Source organism: Liolophura sinensis, chromosome 9, assembly GCF_032854445.1.
Source record: "Liolophura sinensis isolate JHLJ2023 chromosome 9, CUHK_Ljap_v2, whole genome shotgun sequence".
In the NCBI taxonomy this organism is placed as follows: domain Eukaryota; kingdom Metazoa; phylum Mollusca; class Polyplacophora; order Chitonida; family Chitonidae; genus Liolophura; species Liolophura sinensis.
Genome location: NC_088303.1, coordinates 14,561,014 through 14,585,784, shown reverse-complemented (window position 1 = coordinate 14,585,784; position 24,771 = coordinate 14,561,014). Strand labels below are relative to the sequence as shown.

Sequence of the window (24,771 nt, the reverse complement as noted above, 5' to 3'; positions counted from 1 at the left end):
TTCCTTGAGCCAGTGTTTGGTGCTGTTTTGGGCAGCTGATCTTACTCACAGACTATACGCCATAACAACTGTCAACTCCTTGTTCATGGAAGCAGATGTGACAGTATCTTTCATAGATCAATGAGAAAAAAATCTGTGGAGATGAAAAGTTCGGCCCTTCCTGCATCAGAGAAGACGTTGAATTCAACGATATATTTAATTTGAACTGAACCCTCTGTTGTTACCATCCATCATTTAACAGCTGCACTTATCGCTGGGTTTCATTAACATCTGTGCATATTACAATATAAAGCATAACTTTTTACCTATATTAGCTCCTGCTTATGAGAACAGCCTGTCTGATGTCAAATGTCTAATTTTATTTTACAAACTCTCAAGTATCAACGCTGAACAAATCTGAGAAGATATAGTTTAAAGATGTTTGTATATCTGAGATGACCCGTACTAGAATTGTTACATACCGTACTTTATAGCCCTTTTCAAGAGTTTCTTGCAAACGTGACAAAATGAAAATTTCGAATTACTGGAGAGTTGGGGTTAGAGTCTCCCAAAAAAATTACGACAATTTTTCGTTTTTTTGGTCTTTATATATTTTATTCATGACAAAATAAACATTTACTTGGTCCCATGTAAGCTATGACAAAGGTCGGGAGACAATGGGAACTTTCTAAACAACAAACTGAAAGGTGTACCAGCTGTTGTATCATGTAATTGCATGATGAATGCCTACAACATTGTGTCATATACTTAATAAATGACAAATTGATCTCTTCAGACTGAAGTCAATGCTTCATGAAGCTTACAAAAATTACACTTCAACGTATGTGTTCACAAAAGTTATTAAAACAATATATATCACAAAGTGGAGATAATTAACTATGTTAACCTAATGTCCTCCAATCAAGGAACATAATCAAGTAACCTTACATTAAAACAACCGAACATGTAAAAACTGAACACAACTCAAGCCGTATATCACTTCACAAAGAGAAGAAATATTTCTCAATAATCCAACAGTATGCAATATGTAACAATTTCAAAACTAAAAAGTAAATCAGTTTTTAAAAATGTATGTAATACACGAGAATAAAAATTTTACTTGAGGACCCTTGCTTCTATTACAAGTTTGATATAATTTGCCCTAGATTTTATAAAAATGATTCTGCTGCAGGAAATTTGCACTATGAACCTTATTTATGCAAGCTAAGACATAACATTACAAAGCTCACAAAGCGTGGACTATAAAAGCAAGAAATGCCTGTATCTTGGATATCAAAAAGTTGATCTTGTGCATTCATCAGGGGCACATAATTCTCAGAGGACTATGAACCAACATCTGTTTTTTACTGTTATATTAAACCATTCCCATGGGTAGACAACACTATTTAGCAGTATTACAAGGCTTTTTGTAGGCAAAAACTCCGTTTGAAAAAAAAAAACTTGATTTTTGTATCTGAATCTGCAACGCAGTATTCAAAGTTCAAATATACAATACAAAATTTCAAAAACTCAACATAAAATTCATTTACTCTATTTTCTCATCATGGTTACCACCGCGAAAAATGGGCTAACCAGAAGAAGAAAAAAAATTTCGAAGTTTCAGCAGATCCAAGCCACTATACCACTTCAATTCTATCTATAATAATTTAAAATCTGAGAAAACTTACCACATTAAACCCAACGTAACCAAAAAATTTAATCTCCTTATTTTAGTTGAAACTTTAAAGTAAAATTCAAAACTTTTTCAGAATTGTTAGATGAAAATTAATGTGTAAGTTAGTAATGTCCACAGTGCAACCGCAGCTTCATTCTATTTTCACTGATGTGAGAGAAAGCTTCAGCTTATAGCAGATGTTTCGCAGGTAGTATAGATAAATTAGAATAGTGTCAACTACATGTAACTGTACATCCATATACAGGATTGTACGAAACACGCACTTTCTGAGGGTATATATGTAAAGCAAATACATAAGTAACAATTCAGAGGACACATTTTAACGATTTTTTGTCGGTTATTTACATTTTTAATTGAAGACAAAGTCAAAGATTTTATTACTTTGGTGAGCAACAATGACAAAAACGATTTAGCTCAGGGTTTAACTTTTAAGAGATTTAAGCTACCCCTTGTAACACCTTTAACACTGTGCAGCTATCATGTAGAAACATTTACATAAATATGTAGGAAAAAATAATAAACACCAATGAATTTACACACACATGTAAAACACCCGGACACAAAATGAGCAGGAGGTCTATATTTGCTTGCAATTGTTCAAAAAATATTTACACATTCTTTACTCCAAATTCAAGTCTAAAAATACATTTTTACCACTCATAAGTTAAACAATGCCTATCAAATATACAAACATACCGCATGTATGTACATATATCACTAATAGTAAAAATAAACCCACATGCATATATATATATATATATCTCATGTATATATATATATACATGAACAACATCATTGGTAAAAATAAGCACATGAACACGTCCATGTGTATATAATGTATCATATCATTATTGGTTTAAACAAACACAGATGTATACCATGCTTTCAAAACAAGTATCAAATGATAATATGTTTCAGCTTTCAAGATTACATGTTTAAACACATTATATTCATTTCATTCTTATCTCAGCAGGCCAGTACATTGGGTAAGATTTACACGTGTTGGAACACGCAGACTTGTTTAACACTGGCAGAGTCTCATGCAAATGAAAAGATAACACACCTATAAGTATACAGTCTTTGTTTGACAGAAAGGTAACAACGATTTCCAACATTTTCTTCAGCCATAGTGAATCAGTAAGCCATATTAGTTTTATCTTAATGCAAATGAGACAATTTAAATATCACAGCAACCAAAAATCGAAAATAAGAAAAAAAAAACAGACAGACAAAAAACATGCCTTCAAACTATGTTGGAAGTATTCTAAAAATGTATGCTGCAACTAGCTTATTTCTTGGGCTAACGCAGAGATATTTTCCTGACACGACATCATTTGTAGTTAATTCAACAATACCTTCAACTCAAGGTGTCACCACCCCCACCTGTGGAATAACAACCATATGCACTTTGCCCAATCCGCTTTAACAGGTTCAAATATGGCACGATACACCTACCATGTACCTTCATTAGAACACTCTAGCAGAGAATTTTGATCAACTTTAAACACTGGAATAGTTCCGAAGGTAAATTCTATAGTTGTCTACAACTAACATATTAGGAATATGTGAGAGCTGTGAAAAATTGTGGTGCTTGTACCCTTTGATTATTACCATTAAACAGGATGTTTTTGTATCAGTTAAGCTGGTCAGGAGCTGACTTTGTGTAACCACAACAGAAGGGTGGCTTCCTCGGTGCGCTGGATTTTACTAGAATCAAGTTTATTCCAGCTACAATAACCATCTCCACCACTCACAACAATCACAGATTTACAAGCATTCACAGGTTTACGAGGAAGAGTTGTCCCCCATGACTGACGTCTTCCTTGTGAGGAGGTAGGATCGTCATCAGTATTGCTGGGGCTGGCAGGGTTCTGAGCATTGCTCTTGCCTGTCTGATCCCTTGGCAATGACAATGTGGTGCCACCTGGGAATGCTTCGTGACAGCTTTTGGGTGAAAGTGTTGGTGTGTCGGTTACAGGAGCCTCACTCTGGGTGGGACTGGGAGTGATCTGGGCAATTCCTTCTTCAACAACACCAAGGTCCTCATCCTTGAGCAAAGAATTTGACCGTTTTCTTGAGCGTTTATACTTTGAAAGCTTTGACTTTCCAGAGGTCTGGCTGTCAAACTTGCTGGCGGAAGTGTGCAGCGTATGCCTCTTGGTCATGTCGAAGACACCTGCTTGTTTTTTCCTGCGAAGTCCATAAGGTTCATGTATATTATCAAGGCCTTGCATCAAACTTCCATACAGCACAGAAATATCTTCAGTGCCATCAAAATCTGCTGCCAGGTTTGGAGTTGACTGCCAAAAATCCTTCCTTCGTGCCATGCTTGGGCTGGCCTTTGGTGGAAAGTGAGAGGCTGCGAGCTCTGAGGCCAGTGTCTTTGCTGGCCAAGCTTGACCCAAGTCTGAGCGGTCAGTGGGAAGAGTCTGTAAAGATTCTAATGCTGGTGCACCAGCAGTTTCTGAGTTAGGCTGGCTGCTGGTGATGCTGTGATTACTGTTGGATAGTTCTGTTTTGGGGTTATCTTCATCCCACACTGTTTTTGAGGCAAGTTCATCCCTGATGCTTGCTTTGGTAGCTTCATCAAAGTCTCTGTCATTTTGCACAGGATTTGCCTCTGCACTTTCCTTAGCAGACTGAGTTTCTTGCTTTTCAACTGAAGGTTTAAATGGCACATAGTCATATTCTCTGAGAGCAGTCTTGGCTTTCAAAGTGCTCACTTCTGGTGTGAGGAAGTAAATGGGCAGGAGAAATCTGACTGGTCCGCAATGTCCGTGGAAGGAGACACACGGTCTACTGACGATCTGAGGGACACCTTCACGTAACCGAGGCAACGGTAGAGTCAAAATAACTCCCTTGCAAGTGCCAATCCACAGTAGACCCTTGCTTGCCAGAAGACAGGATACCTGGATGTCTTTGGTAATTGAGGACAGAATATCTTCTGGAACTTGCCCTGGAACAGGGACATAACGGAGAGGTATTAAGAAAGATCAACACACAGATGGATGGGAAACTATGAATGTATTCTTAAAACTTATCTTAATTTCAGTCTCTCTGAGAATTTATGGTAAACTCCAACATCCACTATGGCAAAGCAACTAGATAAATCAATAAAGTTTTCACTGGCAATTAATTTATATTTAGTCATTTGGTGCCACTGATATGTGTAACAACTAGTGTAACATCAACAAGACTTCATTGTCACTCAATAATTTTCATTTTATAACCATCAGGAGATTCTTCAGAGTTACACAAATTTAATTTATTCATTATATATATTTTTTACCAGAATTTTACAAACCTGTAGAGAATTCTAGTGATTTTTATGATCCTTGTGAGTAAAGACTGTGTTTTACATTCCATTTGTATAGACGTAACCAGAGGCACTGATGCATGTACACAGAGAAAAAATACCCATACTAAGTCTCATTATACTAAATAATTTGACTGTACATGTAGTCTAGCAAACCTGCTTTGTCCACAGTAAACACACCAACATGCAACTGTTAAGTTTTCAAATAGTTCACATTAACTGAAGTATTACACATTAACAAACCATGACAATGAGAGCACGGACCACAGTGGACATGTTGTACGCCCAGGTAAGTCAACACAATCTAAGTTCTTTGTTTTTTGTTCTTTCTAAAGTAAGCAAGTCTAAAATAAATGGTATAAAACATTGTCACATAAAACATACCCTAAATCAATACCATACATGTAGGCATATGTTCACAGGTTCCAACTCTTTAAGGAAAAGGTAGATACCTGTTAGAGCTTTCTGGACAGCTGATGAGACGTTTACATCCTGTAGCTGATTTAATGTCTCCAGATGATACACATGGATCAAAGGTTGGTCCTCGTATGATACCCACAATCCCACGCCTGCTCTGGTCACATGACCAATCACCACATCATCATCTGGTGACAATTTGTGTGACTTCTGTAACAGAAATGTTAGTATATACAGACTCCTCGCTTTACCACCAGCATGACAGCACTGTTGTACTTCCTAACAGCATTTACACCCAGCCTATTACAAGACTGCAAATAAGCAGTGTGACAAAGACAGTCAGGCATAAAAACCCATCTTGTCAGGTACAAACTAAATGGTGCCTGACAAACTTAACATGCAAGTAACACAGGGAGTCTTCAAAACCAGAGACCTTTAGCTGGGCTTTGAGATTTGTCAGCCCTGCCTCAAGAAGTTATTTCCAGACCTGCGACTGCAAATTTTACCAGCAGTTTGACAGTCCATTTCCACGTCCCTAACATGACAACATGATGTTACCTTCATTCCAAAATTTGACAACATATTGCCCTCTTTTCCATTAGATTTCTAATTTTGTTAAATTCAAATTTTTCATCATTGTGTCCATTAATAATTAAAACATACAAATTTATTTCTAACTTTTTCATACCATAGTTAATACTACTTTAAAGCAGACAGAGACGTCATCTTATGGGTGAAAAAAGCTTTAAGTACTTTTTCCTGTCAAATGGTTATTTGGGTCCAAGCTGAAATGCCCTTTGTTTTCTTGCAATAAATGAGTAATACATTACGAGTTTGCTCACACATCATCATCACAACAGCAAGCAATGAACAATAGACTACACAGCTTGGACCCTAATAATTTTAATAAGGAAAGCTTCTCCATTACCTGACAAAGTTTCAATGTAGCTGAATCCCAACATCTTAAATCCCTAACTCCAATATATCTTAAATAAGTTGCTCAAACTATGTATCAAACTTTCATTCTATATATTATTTTATAAATAAAGAAAAAGCATGGGAACAAACCTGCACCTCCAGTGTTGTTAAGCTGACAAAATGGATGACATTTCCTGATGTGCACAGCAGGTGATTCTCCAAAGGAAACAGACATTTGACAGGCTTAGTGCCCAGGTTCAAGTACAAGGGGGAGGTGACATTCCACTTTCCAGCTGTCATCAACAGAAACACAATTCAGAATGATTTAATTTGGTTTTATCTAAAGCTTCAAAACCAAGCTTGTTAAATTCAAAAGAAAATAATTCTTCTAAATTTATCCTCATACAAGGCATAGTGCACAGTTGTGAATGTATTTCAACTGACTGAAAGCCTGTGCAGTCAGAGACAAATAGCTAGAAGTAGAAAATTATTTTTTATCTCACAATTTATTGTCTTATTCCCTAATGAACACTGACTTAACATATGATTTTTTTTTCCGCTTAGCAGTAATACTGTGTTTATGAACGCAATGTTCTTCAAAAGGAAATAAGAAATGGTATGGTCTATGTAATTGTAATTAGAGACTGCTGAAATAAGTGAACATCTGTTATATGAAGGCCTTGTCTAACCAGGACTGTTATTCTAGCCCATTACAAATGTCAAGACAAAACAATGTTATAGTTTCATTTCTAGCTTTAAGGAGGTTTGATTTTCTCCAGGCTCTTCGCACTTTAAACATTTGCTGTGACGTCACTTTAATGGCTGAACAGTCAATTATTTTTCAAGAATCCACCCTTGCGAGTTTGTGGTTTGATGGTGATGGGTGACGACTTGTACCACCTGAGTGCACTTTTGACTGGTATACCATAGAGATGGATTTGATCTCATGAACACAAGGCTTTAAAACATTCCAATATCCCACTCAGCTATTCGCGAAGACCATGCAACCTCCTCCTTCTGGACAAATTTAAACGTGTGTTGTGAAGTCAATCCTTTGTCTAACCGATCATAAGAATGTTATAGATGAAGGGTCCATTTGTTTCTCATCAGTGTGAACTTCGTATTCTAACAGTTTCGTTTTTTGCCTTCATTTCAAATACACCAAATGCTGCCAGTATGAGAAGAGGCAGAGTAGCGTCATCAATTCTCTTAGTCACAAATATGAACAGCAAGGTGAACTGGTGGGTCTTATTTGTGGCATTCTGATTACGCACATGGAAATCTCGAGGCCAGGTTATGTCAATGTGACAGAGATTGTATAATCTACTGTCAGACTAGATTATATGATTATATATTAGATTATTAGATTATATGTAAGCTTCAATCAATTCAGATTTACTTTCCCTCATAACTAATCATAGACTTAATCACTGCCCAAAATCTTACACACCCAGTAGTAATCTATATAGACTACAACTGACTGGACTCCCAGTGACTGAAAGCTCTAACACTCTTACACTAAAACTTCATGTCACGACAGATCAACCATGCTACCCTGAGATTCTTTAAAAAGAATCGATAGTTGTTATGTTACTACAAACACGTTTCCGCATCTCTTTGCCTTGTCAATTCTTTCTCAAGAATCAACTGTAGATCATTATTTCTCCACGACATAAACCTCACCACAGCCCAAACCTGTGAAATCATCTCGAGTAAGCCTACAGTGTTAACCCTCAATCATATACATATTTATTAACCAATACATTTGGAACCTATAACTCTGTGTTACTGGGGGGTCTCTGTGGCTCAGTTGGCTAGCGCAACCTACTAATCCAGAAGCCTCTCGCAAATGCAGTGAGTTCAAGTCCAGCTCATGCTGGGTAGGTCTGTCAGCAAACTGTGGATGGTTGTGGGTTTCCCCCGGGCTCTGCCCGTTTTTCTCATACCATAATGCTGGCCGTCATCGTATAAGTGAAATATTCTTGAGTACGGCGTAAAACACCAATTGAATATATAAATAAACTCTGTGTTACTAGAGCAGATTATTCCTGTAATCTTGAAATACACTGCCTTTGGAATAATACACATTATAAGCATAGAGATCACCATCTTCTCCTTGTCAAGATTAGAATAGTAAACTAAGGCAGGACAAGATATGAAAACAGCAAACATCAGGGCCAGAAGTTAGGCACTGGCAGGTGAAGATCATCTTGATAATTACAGCAGGCACAAATTTAGGAGCATAGCTTAGACACAACCACCCACACGTGAATTTCACTCACCAATATCTCTGGTGTACACAGCCATCTGACCATTGTCCAGAGCAGCAAACACACACTCATCTACGTACTTCAGATAGGAGCACGGTGAGGGCAGGGCAAATGTGGCAGAGGGCTGGCGTTTTGTGAGTCCGTCAGAACTTGTGAGCTGATAGATTAACACCCTGATCAAAACATAATGGTACACATCTCATTTCATTTCAAGCTATTTCAATTACTGGTTGAATTTTCTCACACTACTTACACAACGAACAAATAAATTTAGCTCTAACAAAACAAATTTATTGGTACAAGTTTCTATTCCATAAATTGCATTATTATTGGAAAATACATTTGGTATTGAAAACTACTGATTAGCTGTCAGTTACAGCATACATCAAAATGTGTACATGTACAATTAATTCATGATTTAATGCAAATTTTCTCATTACCCAACATGACATTTTGGTCACCCCAATCAATTAAATTTAGGGGAAAAAAGTTCACTTTTTTGCCTTTACGCAATAGTTTGGAAAGTAGGTTGGTGTATTACTGTATATTTCCCACATCTGAGACACATACTCAGCCTTGACAGTGACCATCCACACAGTGTCCATTTTGAATGAGTACGGATCATTCTCTGCAGAGTAGCCAGGAACATTCTCAACACAAACGATCTCACAGTCACACGCCTGGTACGACTCGATGACCCGAGGACGGTTGGAGTGGATGGATACGATGGAGACCTGCCCCCTGGTGGCCGTCGTGTTGCAGACCCACAGGTGCTGCATCCCCACACCTATGTTTGACGGGGTTGATAAAAACACAGGGACAGCACAACGCACCTGGTACAACAAATAGATATCAGAAATCATTCAGGCACTCACAGAAAGAGTGTCATTCTCTTCTTACTTACCACTGCCCAGAGAGCATTTGCTGACGTTTTACAGACTGGCTGTAAAGGAGAAATCCCATGAATTTTCGATGTGATCCGTATTACACGCGGGTTCAGGAATTATTGAACATCTTGACAGATACACGTAGGACAGGATGCAGAGCACTATCCCTTTGCCAGTATATCGTGGGTCGAGGAAAGCAGAGAAGCCAGTGTACATGCACCAATGACCTGTGGCAAATTATTCTGGCAAACTTTCCAATTATGAAATGTTACACATATTTTCAAAAATCTGAGATTTTAAGTGTACATACATGTGCTTTATGGACAATCTCATTCAGAGGCAGGGCATTCTGCTATTGACAAAACCCAACATTAGAAACAGTCTCAAAAACACTTCTAAAAACACATGATTAGTTACCTTAGTATAATGGCGTACCACGTCAACAGGTAAAGCCTTAATGAACAGTGCTGGCATCACACTCGAGATCCCATTCACAGCATGGGGGATGTCCCAGCCAGGGTTATTACGGGCCTCTGTAAAAGATTATAGAAATGCTCTAATTCACACTTAAATGTAAGCAAAAATACAAAACATTATGCAATAATGACGACTGCCGTCATAATGTATGGGCCTCTATGAAACACTGTACAAGATTGAACCAAGTCAAAAAACGTGTACAGTTGTAGATGTATATGTACATGTATGAAGCCATTCAACATGTGGGACATGCGTATCAAGACCTTCAACATGTGGGACATCCTTATCAAGCCATTCAACATGTGGGACATCTGTATCAAGACCTTCAACATCTGGGACATCCTTATCAAGCCATTCAACATGTGGGACATGCGTATCAGACCTTCAACATCTGGGACATCCATATCAAGCCATTCAACATGTGGGACATCCTTATCAAGCCATTCAACATCTGGGACATCCGTATCAAGCCATTCAACATGTGGCACATCTGTATCAAGCCCTTCAACATCTGGGACATCCGTATCAAGCCATTCAACATGTGGGACATCCCTATTGAGCCATTCAACATGTGGGACATCCGTATCAAGCCATTCAACATCTGGGACATCTGTATCAAGCCATTCAACATGTGGGACATCCGTATCAAGCCATTCAACATGTGGGACATCCGTATCAAGCCATTCAACATGCGGGACATCCCTATCGAGCCATTCAACATCTGGGACATCCGTATCAAGCCATTCAACATGTGGCACATCTGTATCAAGCCATTCAACATGTGGGACATCTGTATCAAGCCATTCAACGTGGGACATCCATATCAAGCCATTCAACATGTGGGACATCTGTATCAAGCCATTCAACATGTGGGACATCCATATCAAGCTATTCAACATGTGGGACATCCATATCAAGCCATTCAACATGTGGGACATCCGTATCAAGCCATTCAACATGTGGGACATCCGTGTCAAGCCATTCAACATGTGGGACATCCGTGTCAAGCCATTCAACATATGGGACATCCGTGTCAAGCCATTCAACATGTGGGACATCCGTGTCAAGCCATTCAACATGTGGGACATCCCTATTGAGCCATTCAACATGTGGGACATCTGTATCAAGCCATTCAACATGTGGGACATCCGTGTCAAGATGGAAATTTAACAAGTCAACTGGTGATCACCTCTAGTCATTAGATTTAAGTTTTGTGAACAAATGAAAAGGTTAAAAAAGATCGCAGTTTTGATAAGTTTCTAAAGGATTGTTTAAGATTCGACTCATACATGAAGTTAGACTTCAAGGAGTAAAATTCACAACAGGTAACACTGCAAGATAAACAGCCTTGAAGAGTGTAATGCCATCTACCAGTTTTATAATCTACATCAGATCACATTTCTCACCTAAACCCATCTTTGCAATCTGTAGGTCTAAACACCAATCTTCCCGAGCAGATGGAGACTGAGTGTGGAACACATATTTAGTTCGGCCCATCCTGGACAATAGATAGCATCATAGACAGACATTACTCACAGAATTTCAGTCATACAATGTTGAATTGGCATAGCGCCCGAGCCATTTTTTATCCCTAGAATTAAAAAATTATAAAACATATTTCACACCTTTACAGCATACATGTAGTTTAATATCCTGTTTTGGTTGCTGTGAGTTTAAATCCAGCTCATGATGGCTTCGTCTCCAGTCGTATATGGCAAGATCTGTCAGCAAGCCGGGAATGGTTGTGGGTTTTCCAGGGGCTTTGCCATAATGTTGGCTACCGGCGTGTAAGTGAAACATTCTTGAGTATGGCATAAAACACTCATCCAATAAATAAATAAATAAATAAATAAATAATATCCACCATTGGAAAATCAGGGATTTTAAAATGCATTCAAACTTAAATTTTTTGCTTCCAGACATCAGTGCGTTATTTCTGACCTAACCTTCTATCTTCCCTAGACCAATCCATATTGTACACGCCCATTTTGAGATACACTCCCTCACCCCACCTCAGCCACGGTGCTGTACACCCCTTTCACCTCTACACATCATTAATACTCCACTTTTATCTCTCCATTAAAACACGATTTACTCCCTTTCTACCATTCTACACTGTTATCAGTCTACATAACACTTTATTATGCTTCCATCTGTTCCTCCCACTATAATGGTGGCTGCTGTCGTAGACATGTAAGTGATATATTCTTGAGTATAGCATAAAACACTAATCAAATAAATAATAATAAGATACGCCTCTCTTTAACATCGTATACCAGTGATCATCCCCTACATGTACATCTTCACCTCCCCCGTCAAGATCCCAAACAGCACTCACCCCCCAGTAACGGTCCTACACGGCACCGACAATGTAATGGAGCAGCTCTTCACCAGTCTCAGCTGTTCGTCTTTCACGTGGATGATCCGCTGAAGGTCTCGGATCAGCGCGTGGACAGATTCCTCCGACAACCCCTACAGTGGACACGGTGACAGAATAATGACAAGCACCATCTTGTCATACATGCCATTTTGATGTATAAAATCTACATGTTTATATCATAAGTGTTTGCAGATATGAATAAGACCTACATGTTCAGCCAAGTAGGGAGAGCCCATAAAAGTCCATACATAACTCACTGTGATATGCACGTTAAATATACATTATTTATTTTCCACTGATGAGTATCTGGATTTTGTACTTATGACATGTGCCAGGTAAGTTTTCATTCAACCTGTCACAAGCGAAATTTACAGCTTAACATGTGAACATTTTGCACCCTGAATAGCTCTAAACTAAAACATGTCCTTTCAAAAACTTGCCAAACTTTAGAAATCCATGGCCTTTTAACAACTAATTAACTGGTACTTACCGTGTAAGACCTTTTCAGGGCGCTGACCAGTGCAACAACGTTGCTCAGGACGCTGAAGTCATGATGAAGTTCACTCAAATCTGTGACCAGATGAAAGGGATCTTCATCAGGATTCTCTGTACAAAACACAGCATTAAAAATCTTACAAAGATAGCAAACATTCAATTATGGGTTACCAGTATGATTAATTTGGTAGATGTTTAATGCATTTCCTTGAATTTTTCACTTCTTTAATGGCTGTCAGTTTTACAAGTGGAGAAAACCACAGAGTGCCACAGGTAGACCACCAACCTCTGGCAATTTACTCACAAACTTTTTCACATATGGCAAACATTCTTACTCGCATACATGGGGAGGCCTGACAGCAACCTGGGGCTAGCTGTAGATTTCCCCCTGGCTCTGCCAGGTTTCCTCCCACCATGATACTGGTCGCCGTCATGTTAGTGAAATATCCTTGAGTACGATGTTGAACACCAATCAAATAAATAAATTAGTAAATACAGAATTGCTTGCCATAATGATTGAGGGAATACAAATGATCTTCCACAAATGTATCAATTTTGAACGGATACACATATTCCAACAGCAAGGAACTACACAGATGTATTTTCGTACGTTTTCTAAATTTCCTAACAATCAAGGTTTTCCATGGGCAGTTAATGATGACCTTTCTCCTCTGTACATCGCATATTCCCTTGAACCTATTCAGTTTATTCAATCTATAAACCTGTCAGTTTAAATTCAAACCTTAACATAAAAATGCATGTAAAGAGCCCACAAAGCAATAACAACATACAGAGCATTCTGATTGGTTGTCCTGGGAGATGATTACACTCTAACTAATGAGGGTTTTATGTTCTCAGCTTTTGCTGGCCAAGCTACACAATAAATCATGATGATTATCAGACACCTGGCAAGGTGTGGTGGCTACACTGGCTTACTCTAAACTCTACCTCACCACAAATATTCCTAAACTTCACAAAAAACACCAATGAAATAAAATACAAAAAACTTTAGTGACAACAACGTCCATTAATAATACTCACCTGGTTTAGCAAAAACAACGGTAATTTTGCCTGGTTCACCTCGTACAGAGCTTTGCATGCTGGATGACAGTGAGCTCTCCTTAAGCTCCACCTCTGACAGGGGGCAGCACCACTTCAGCTTGTAACGCTCTGGCTCGACACCATCTCGACTGCCAGAGAAAAAATGGTCAAATTTACTCATTCATCCTGCCTGAAGACTGTTGTTGCTTCTCTGCAATGGTGAGTTTAATCCCTAGTTGAAATATATGTGATCCCCTTACACCTAAGGGGATAATTCTTAAAACTCATGGAGTTACAGCTAACTGTCCTACAGAATGACAGTCAATATCAGAGCAATCTCTGCACTAGGAACAATGAAATATCCAGTACAACTGTCACTTTGATCCCAGATTTTCAGGGTACAAAACCACTTTTCACTTTCAGAGAAATGGTGACCAGGTTTACAGATGGAAGTAACTAGAAAGCCAAATGTAAAACTATCGCCATAAGGCAAGACCACCCATGCTAATCTTTCTCCTATTCAACCGGCCATCAACTGAAGTTCCTAAATTCTTTCATGATTTCAGTCTCTACATAATAAAAGCTAATACTTCAACCAACACAGAAAATATATAAAAATTACGTCAAATTTATCACACATTATATTATTGTATTATACATACAAGAATATGTCTTTTAAATTCCAACCGGAGAGCTAAAATTCACTAATATTAACACAAACCTTGGAATAACTGTTGTCAAAATGAGGAGATCATCTAGCAAGATAAGGCGTCTTTTCTTGAATTTGTTTGATGCTTCAACCTGAACATAAAGAAAGCGCAGAAAACTTTTCAGATATGTAACCTGAACACCATGTGTAAACTAATCACATGTTTCATTAAACAGTGCACATCTCATCTGATCTTCTGTAAAAAAGCAAAAATATTTTTTTGTAAAAATAAAACAAAAAAAGTGCTGCACATATCCAAATTGATGTTTTCTTTAAAGAAACCTATTAACTAAATGCAATATCCAGCATCTTATCACCAGGACAAATCAAAGCCCACTCCACTTATCCACTTACCACCTGGTCTAAATCATCAACACGGATCATTTTGCGGTTTTGTTCATGGCCTGTTTTGGTTATCATGTGTTCCTTAAAGTTGGCCAGCATAGCTTTGGCTTCTAGTTTTTGTTCACTTTCACGTTTCCTTTCATTCAGTTTATGAGCAATGTTTTCCAGCTCAGTCAGTGCGCGCTGAAGACCAAGTCTGTCATGATGATCATGAGGAGTGTATTTCAGCAAATCCTACAACAACAAAAAATCAAACTTGTATGATGAATATCAAATTAAGTGAAGGAAAAAAATGAGTAGGTGTCAGTGAAAAGAGCATTTTGAAAATTATAAACAAAAGACTAATTTTTTTAGATTAGTGTTTTGATTGAATGCTGAAATTCTATGCTGGGCTTTACAGACTATATCAATTATTTTGGATGCAGTCATTTGAAATAAAAAAATATTTATTTTCACCTGATGAATCTCTTATGTATTATTTACTCATGGACAAAAAGCAGCTATTTAAACATCAGATATTTGTGATAAGGGAAAATAAAATGTTTGTGACGACAAGCGTCACATGTCATCATGGTACATTAGAATCTGGTCACTGACCTGTAGACAGGTGATGAACTGAGGGAACCTCTGCACTGGCTTGACCATCAGCCCAAACAATCCCAGTCTGTCAGGACTACTCATCTCTTTTGCCTGTAAGTATAAGAAATGTTCGTGCTTGTTGTGAGCAAATATTACTCTATTTCATCCAGTGTGTATTATTTAAAAATGCACTTTCAGAAGCACACAAAGTCCCACATATCATGCTTTGAACACCACGACTCAAGTCTTTCTGATAAGAAATTAATCAAACTTCACAAAAAAGTTGAAGTGGCTAAGTAAGGTAGATAAACCAATCAGAATCAAACAACATGTTTTCCTTTAAAAATTCTAAACGTAGGAGAAATACAGTAGGCTAGGTAAACTTCCCGATGCAGGCTCCTAGGTCAAAATAATTAAAATCAAATGAACATTTATGACAAGCCATAAACCATCTTTAGAACCCTTTTGGAGAATTTCTCAGGGATCATAATATAACAATTCCTTCTTAAGACAAAGTCACTGCTGATTGGCTACACAGAGATCACAGGTTATATCTCATGTCTTGGTCACAGTTGTACTCTTGTTTTATGCAGATTCACTGTGTGAATAATTCAGCTTGGACTTTTAACCATATCCTATATAACAGCCAGTAAGTAACAGATAAATGGTGGCAATTTATTGAAAAAGAAAAAAGTATTTCCATGTATCTTTACAAAAAATCAGTATTAAGTAAGAGTTTAGTGATCAGCACTCAGATTTCAGGTGCTTCGGTCATTAACAAGTCTTCATAAAAAGAAACAATCCAGCAGCCTGCGGATGGTCGTGAGTTTCTCCTGGGCTCTGCGGAGGTTTCCTTCCACCATAATGCTGGCCGCCATCATATCAGTGAAATATTTTGGAGTATGGTTTGAAAGGCCAATCAATTATATAAATAAATAAAAAGAAACACACCTTCCCAACCTTAAAATGACAATAAATGGTAAGAACACCAAGGTTCAAAAAACATAGGAACTAGGAAAAATATTAGGTATCCTATCCAATTTTGCTGATGAAAAACAAAAAAAAAAAGTATCTTATAGCTTAAACTTGCAAAGAGAGGTTTCATAACATGGTGGTCCCTCCTTAATTCTACAGGTCATCTTACCTTGAGGTAGTCCCTGAGGGATGCTCGTTGTCGTGTCATTTTTTTTATCTCCTCCATTGCTGCAGTAAAATTGTTGACATATTCGCTGTACGCATCTAAGACTATGGCTTTGGAGAACTACAACGAAAGTGAAATATCATTCAACATTTTGAAGATATTTACTATGTACTGTAGAGATATATGTTTATTACATTTTAACCATTTCACTTTGGCTACAGTAGCCAGCACTCACAATTTTCTCACTGGATTCCTTTATATGTATACCGGTATTTACTTCTTCACTTGTGATGTATATGGCATGTCCTGTGAGCGGAGGAAATTCATGGGTCTTGGGAGTAAACCCCAAAACTTTGGCAAGGTACTGGCTTACTTTCTCACCTTTCAAGTTGGAACTTTTATCGTCGAAGGTACAAAAAGTCCAACTCTATCATGTGACCTGACAGAAATGTTAGGTAACTATTTTTGATCACATTCACTATAACACGGGCATCTGAAAAAAGTGTCATAAACAGTACTTTAGAAAGGAGGAATGATAGACAAGATTGAGAATCTGAATGTTGATGAACTTGACAAGTTCATACAGGAAAGAGGTGTCATTTGTGCTCCTGGAAAAAGGTGAAACAGGTGATCGGCATATTATTGTCAGCAAAGGTTACCTAACATTTTTCACCACACAACACAGTAGGACGGTTTTTACCTTTGATAACAAAGACTTCCAACTTAAAACTCCCCTATTAAATCAGTCTCCTGGAAACATCATGTCAGGCCACACATACATCGTCCCACATTTCTTGCCACAAAGGCCCCATGAACAATGAAAGTAAGGGTATAAGGGGAAATATGTGGAGTGCATTACCGAAGCTGTGAAGACATCTCCAATTTTCTCCTGGGCGTGCCACATCTTCACCTGTTCCGCAAGTTCTATCTGGAACATACGATGGTACTGGAGGATATCCTTTGCTTTCACCAGCTCGACTCGTACCTTGCCTCGCTGTAAGGAAGGGATTTCCAACAGGGGCTCCTTAAAGTCCTGAAACCAATAAACAAATACACATACAAGTGACTGATTGGTCCATAGTAGTCCCACACTGTGAAATGATCAAAAAAACTTCACACGTACAGTACCAACCAGAAATATACTTCTTTAACTGTAGTTCAACATTATTCAAGAATATTTCACTTACACCATGGCATTCAGTTGTATCAAAGGAGAGTGCCCGGAACAAACTACTAGCCAGTGGCGAGCTACATGTACAGAAAAACTTTGCCACATGTGACGTAGAGATATAATATTCACAACATTTTTGGAAGCCAAGTTGTAACTTAACGTCAGATTACACGTACATGTATGCAAATGGGCAATGTTGACCACTTGTTGTCATCAAGATAGAATGACCAATGACTGCAAAAGAATCTAGAAATTAAATACACACCTTGTGAGTAACAGGTCTTTTTTTCAACTTCCACCCCTACCATTTACTTTAACATTGATTCTAATACACAAAACACTAAGTCATGAATTTTGTAATTTATGGTGTTTAATATGCACACCACGAATCAATGATGGAACATCCCCCATCTCCCCCTAATTTGCTCTGAATGTCTGCAATACCTGAGCTCAATCCATGCAATATTTCTTAAGTACTTTTTAAACTTTTTAAAAATTTTAGAGCCTGAATGCAAAAAAACCTCTTACATCAAGCAGACGCTGCAATGAGGCAATGTATGATTTCTCACTGTCAATTAGCACACCAATAGCATGTCGTCTCTTCACCTAAAACAAGAAATAAATATAAACGTTATGAATTTTCCGATAAACTGTTTCAACTTGACATGCACAGGTGCATCTATTACACAAAAGTCTTCCCATGACAAAAGTAATAATAGCAGCAGTAATTATCAGATGTCAATTTTGAAAATAAACACACTTAACACTGTTAATGTGATACCCGCAGAAGTCCGAAGTGGGACATCTTACATCATTTCAGTGGCACTGAACATTCCACTGCAGTATCAACAGCGTGACGTCACAGTGGGCAGACCAAATACGTCACAGTGGGCAGGCCAAATACGTCACAGTGGGCAGACCAAATACATCACACTGGGCAGACCAAATACATCACAGTGGGCAGACCAAATACGTCACAGTTGGCAGACCAAATACGTCACAGTGGGCAGACCAAATATGTCACAGTGGGCTGACCAAATACATCACAGTGGGCAGACCAAATACATCACACTGGGCAGACCAAATACCTCACACTGGACACACCAAATAGGTCATAGTGGGCAGACCAAATGCATCACAGCGAGCTGACCAAATGCGTCACAGTGGGCTGACCAAATACGTCACAGTGGGCAGACCAAATACGTCACAGTGGGCAGACCAAATATGTCACAGTGGGCAGACCAAATACATCACAGTGGGCAGACCAAATACATCACATTGGGCAGACCAAATACGTTATAGTGGGCAGACCAAATACGTTATAGTGGGCAGACCAAATACGTCACAGTGGGCAGATCAAATAATACGTCACAGTGGGTAGACCAAATATGTCATAGTGGGCAGACCAAATATGTCACAGTGGGCAGACCAAATACGTCACAGCGAGCTGACCAAATGCGTCACAGCGGGCTGACCAAATACGTCACAGTGGGCAGACCAAATACGTCACAGTGGGCAGACCAAATACCTCACACTGGGTAGACCAAATAGGTCATAATGGGCAGGCCAAATACGTCATAGTGGGCTGACCAAATACGTCACAGCGAGCTGACCAAATGCGTCACAGCGGGCTGACCAAATACATCACAGTGGGCAGACCAAATATGTCACAGTGGGCAGACCAAATGCGTCACAGTGGGCTGACCAAATACATCACAATGGGCAGACCAAATACTTCACACTTGGCAGACCAAATACGTTATAGTGAGCAGACCAAATACGTCACAGTGGGCAGATCAAATAATACGTCACAGTGGGTAGACCAAATACGTCACAGTGGGCAGACCAAATACCTCACACTGGGCAGGCCAAATAGGTCATAATGGGCAGGCCAAATACGTCACAGTGGGCAGACCAAATACATCACAGTGGGCAGACCAAATATGTCACAGTGGGCAGATCAAATACGTCACAGTGTGCAGACCAAATACATCACAGTGGGCAGACCAAATACGTTACAATGAGCTGACCAAATGCATCACAGCGGGCTGACCAAATACGTAACAGTGGGCAGACCAAATACATCACAGTGGGCAGACCAAATATGTCACAGCAGGTAGACCAAATATGTCACAGATGAAAGTGCAGAACGCAACATGTTTTGCGTCATGCAACAAAGGACTTGTGACGTGCAAGTTCTAATTTTATGAGAGGAAAATCTGCCGGTACCCCATTAAAAATATACTTTGTTGCAGATTTAACTTTTATTCACCAGCTATTAGTTTTAACAGGATTTAATTGGATATTAATTGACTCTTTGTATTTCCAGCCAACTTACTTGGTTTGTGGTGAGTCCACTTGGCAGAGGGGGCAGGACAGGTGGTGGATGCTTGATGTCACAAATCTCCACAGGTAAACATGGGCTGTCTTCTTCCCCACTGGATAAATCAGCTGAACCTTTAAAACTCTCCTTCAGTCTACGAAGCAAGCTAGGGTACTGTACATCAGAAGAGAAAATAACGTCATGATGTCATAAATTAGATCAAGAATAATTAAGGTGACAAATCTACCAACAATGACGGATACAAGTGTAATTCAATCACGGACATGAGTGAAAGCTATAGTGTAACAGGTGATACATGAAATCAATGAAATGAAAAAAATGAAAATGTGGAATACACATGCTTTTGATTTCTACTGTTCAGGTATTCTTCATCCACCCCCTGAACAGATCTTGTGCCTTTGTACATTCAAACCTCATTGGCCACATACGTACACATGCATCTAGTATGTATAGTTATGGCTCCCAGAAGTTTGCCTTGAAATACAAGACAAGGGAAAGAACTCTGAATGTCCCTGAAGTCCACATCAAACAAGTGGATATTCACGGAAAGGCCTTACCCTAAATCTTCAACAAATTCAACCACAGATGTAGAGCATGTTTTGGCGTATTTGTGCAATGTTACCTGGACAGGCTATTTCATAATTTCTGGTAAGCAAATATGTGTCCATTCCTAAACAATATATTTTACTTCTCAAAGTCTTATGAATTTCATTTTCAAATTGCATCAAAAGTTACAATCAACTAGCCAAATTTGTTCAGTAATTTAGGATATGCTTTGACCAGCACCTGGTGCATCTGGTCAAAGCTATTTAACCCTGTTTTGAAAAATATATCTATGCCATGACCTACTGCCACCTTTCATTTCCGACAACACAGACTGAAAATGTCGTATTCTCTACCTTTATTTGCATGTACATTAGCCTTCCTGTGAACAATCTTCAAAATCTTCAGCTTCAAAATAAATGACTGATGTAAATTTGATGAAAGAACTTCTACACATTTCTTCACAGACATCTGTGACCAGTGTAATTCTTCAATCTTTTCGCATGATACATATGGTGTTTTTCAAGCATATTCTGAAAATATTACTTTGTGTAGACTCACAAAATTACACTTGTTTTAAGCCCTTCCATTGGCCAATGTAGTTTTGTCTCCAAAATGTAATTATAAATCTGAATAAATTGCACTTAAAGTTGCAGTTGCATATGTGAAAAGGTTGAGGAATTAGGGCACTACACATTTCCACATACACATCTGTCATTAACTATCAAGCTCACCTGAGGTTCCTCCAAACCATGAGCAATATGAATTTTGCGGACTCGAGACGCAGGAGGTCCCATAATAACTGTCGCTGGTTGTGCGACCTCAGGCGCGACCTTAGGGACAGCCTCATTGTGAATGCTATCCTCGTAGGACTCAAATTCGTCACTGCTCCATGAAATGTCATCAGAATCATACTCATTATCACCTGGCAGAGGCTGAAGGTACATTGACTCATAGATGTTCTCATCTTCATCAAATTCACCTAAACCAAAATACAACAGAGAAAAACGTTGTGCAAGGGGGTGTCCATTGTCAGCTAAGAGTACGATGGAGATCTTAGTTATTTACAATCAACTTAGGCTTTGTGCAAGTCGCCCTGGACTGAGCAGAGGTTTGATCACGATTCAGAAATCTTCATGTACCCGCGATGCCAGTACATCATAACTTTTCATAGGTGATCCATATAGCATGAAGACTCACCCATTTGGTCCCCAGCATAAAATTCTTGTCCTGTCAAACAGAAGGAAAAGGTATATTAGCAATACAATGACTTTTTCATGTACATGTAAGTGGAATATCGGCTATAAAGTCAAAACGGTACCCTTAAGTCTCTGATCATAAATATGCATGCATTCATGATTTTAATACAAAGAAACAATTCAAAGATTTATCTAGAGATGTAAATGTTAGAGAGATGGCGCCCTAGTGTTTTATGCAGTTTTTAACTTACCATTATTCGATTATTCAAAATTCAGACATCACATCACATTGCCAGTAAGTTAAATACAGGTACATGTACTTCAACAGTAGAACTTTATAACAGAGAAAAATCAAACCACAACTAATACAATACACAATGCAAGCCGGTATACATGTATATTGACAAGTGTTTGGCTATTTGTATGTACATATTTTCAAGTGGATTGAAATATACTTAAGAGAATCTCAAACAAATAATGCTGTAACTACAATGTATAAATGTCAAAAAGATAGAACCTTCTCCGCTGCCTCTGTTTTTGTCCTCTGCAGACCGTCGTCTCAGCGTCAGAGATTTGTTCTTGGCAGCCCTTATATTCTCCGCACTACCCCAGTCATTTTCCCCTGTCAGACTTGCTCTTTCTGGCCTGTCCGCCAGACTGAAGTTTGGCGGCAGAGACTGTGTATATGAAATAAAGGCAGATTCTCTGTCAGACAAATTCCTGCCATGTTTGTCAGGAAGTGACTCTGTAAAGCAGTCCAAGGATGAATCTTTGGATGGAACCTCGTCGTATATTGTCGAATCGGCTAAGGACGCAACACTTTGCACTGGTGAGCTTTCAGCTGCTACATGTACTGGACTACCAGACACGTTTTCCCCCCCTGATGCACCAGGTGTTTGCATTGGATCCAGCTGGGTGTTGGCTAATGTGATTTCTGAAGTCTCCGGCATTTCATTGGCCATTATGTTTCCATTTTGCTTATATGTATTATATCTCTCTGTGAGGTGATCTCCCTTTGATATGGGCATTGCTGACCATGCATCGCTGTATACTCCTTCATCGTCAGTTATTTCCACTGAAGACAATGCGTCACTATAGACATTTTGGTGATCATTACTGTCATCAGCATGCGTCACTGCATCCTTAATTTTTTCAAAAGTGATGATACGATCTTTGACCTTGACCTTTGAGCCAGAAGAGCCCTGGTTACCATGGTAACTGGTATCTGAGATATGTTGTCCTCCTGTGGATTTCCTGTTCTCCGAGCTCATCACCCTGCTGACCATGACATTTCATTGTGACCTTCCATCATCAATCTCTTGACGGACGTTTGCAATTTCTTCAATGGTTAATTTTCCCTAAAACAAAATCACAGTGTGACAATCAATACTTAATGATGAAGTATATATGTATATGACGCACAATATGGAAGATCAAACATAAACTTTATTAACCTTAAAGTCAAGGAATGGACTTATATCCTTGCGGATAAGCAGTTTAATATTTTCCTGTGAACATATTTTTTGAATCCTATGAGGTGGCACTTATGTGAAGATGGATCTTGAGTAACCAACTGTGGTGGAAATCCGTCCTGCAACAAGCACATCACATGCACTCTACGGATTCCTTTGTCGTCATATGACTAAAATACTGTTAAGTATGACCTTAAACCCCAAGGACTCACTCACTCACCCACCAACTGTTACATCAAAAACTGACCCTAATCAATACCTGTGACATGCCACAATGCATCAGTTTCTATTGTAACATCATTCTGCCTTTATTATGAGGACATTTTGATGATATGGGAAGCCACGTTTGACGTCAATAAAATGGCATCAAAGTCCTGCTGACTGGTCCCCACTATGAAATTAGATACATGTACCTATGACAGCTGGCAGAAAGAAAATGAGCGCAAATACCAAAAGATCTAAAAACCTGGACCTAAAAAATAACACAAGTATTATGTGTTGCCTTACAATCCAATTAACAGCCAATTTCCAGGAGCATATTTACTTACTTGTAGATCTCAATATTTCTTTGACTGGTGTCGCAACCCCAATTGCAATAAACTACGCCTATTGAAACAATTACTTCGCAACCCCTAATGAAAAAATATTTCAATAATGGTTGCAACTGCAACCCCTCGTGAAACAATGTTGTTTCAATAAGCACTTTGTTTAACATTTATGACCCTTATTGAAATAAGTCGACTAGACCCCAAGTTATGTTCATTTCAATGTTCTATTTGTTAGTACTGTGTAAAACTGTAATATTGTTAGGTTTGATATTCAAAGGAGTTTGTACGTAAATTCAGGGTGATGAGTATTTTTATACGAATTCTTTTGAAACAGAAAATTATTACAAAGTTGTGCTGTGTAACAGAGATGTCCAGATACATGTCGTTCCATTTTTAATACCTTTAGATGTAGTATTGTTGTTTCTTGGGTCTCATTTGTTTCTGTCTTTTGAAAGAGTAAACCACTGAGGTGCATGCGATCAGTGAACAATTTCAATATTCGCCCTTCCATCGTCTGCTCCATAGCATAGAGTAATTTCCATTTTAATATCCAATGGCTTCTAACAGCCACTGAATGACTTGCAGTAGATCTTATGCTTTCCAGAGACTCCCACTACAAATTTGGCCCTCTTCAGACCTCAGTCCATCTGTTGCATTCTGTGTTTAAATAACTATTCTTGATTGTTGATGAGGTGCATCATTTTAATGATCTCTTCTATTTGTGAACAACATTAGTGATGACTGTTTATTTGTGCAATTTAAAGGGTGACTTGACAGCAGAAAGACTTCACCAACTGTGCAAATCCTTTGTATTGCTTTGTTTAAGTATAAATGAGCATGAGGT

At 38.6% G+C, this 24,771-nt stretch overlaps 1 protein-coding gene across 1 annotated transcript in view; it reads right to left on the bottom strand.

Annotated features, from left to right (window-relative positions):
- Positions 1 to 2,479: 2,479 nt before the first annotated feature.
- Positions 2,480 to 24,771, bottom strand: part of LOC135474722 (rho guanine nucleotide exchange factor 10-like protein) — a 33,275-nt gene continuing 10,983 nt past the window's right edge. Inside the window, exons 2-21 of the mRNA XM_064754288.1 lie at positions 22,425 to 23,265; positions 21,909 to 21,938; positions 21,443 to 21,690; positions 20,160 to 20,318; positions 18,350 to 18,427; positions 17,510 to 17,683; positions 16,654 to 16,770; positions 15,528 to 15,620; positions 14,940 to 15,164; positions 14,598 to 14,677; positions 13,877 to 14,025; positions 12,831 to 12,946; positions 12,299 to 12,432; positions 11,367 to 11,458; positions 9,901 to 10,016; positions 9,167 to 9,429; positions 8,609 to 8,769; positions 6,477 to 6,619; positions 5,444 to 5,618; positions 2,480 to 4,631 (exon numbers count right to left, since the gene is read on the bottom strand). Coding sequence (XP_064610358.1) covers positions 3,322 to 4,631; positions 5,444 to 5,618; positions 6,477 to 6,619; positions 8,609 to 8,769; positions 9,167 to 9,429; positions 9,901 to 10,016; positions 11,367 to 11,458; positions 12,299 to 12,432; positions 12,831 to 12,946; positions 13,877 to 14,025; positions 14,598 to 14,677; positions 14,940 to 15,164; positions 15,528 to 15,620; positions 16,654 to 16,770; positions 17,510 to 17,683; positions 18,350 to 18,427; positions 20,160 to 20,318; positions 21,443 to 21,690; positions 21,909 to 21,938; positions 22,425 to 23,193 — 4,632 coding nt within the window. The 5' untranslated portion in view covers positions 23,194 to 23,265 and the 3' untranslated portion in view covers positions 2,480 to 3,321. The remainder of the gene's footprint in view (positions 4,632 to 5,443; positions 5,619 to 6,476; positions 6,620 to 8,608; positions 8,770 to 9,166; positions 9,430 to 9,900; positions 10,017 to 11,366; positions 11,459 to 12,298; positions 12,433 to 12,830; positions 12,947 to 13,876; positions 14,026 to 14,597; positions 14,678 to 14,939; positions 15,165 to 15,527; positions 15,621 to 16,653; positions 16,771 to 17,509; positions 17,684 to 18,349; positions 18,428 to 20,159; positions 20,319 to 21,442; positions 21,691 to 21,908; positions 21,939 to 22,424; positions 23,266 to 24,771) is intronic.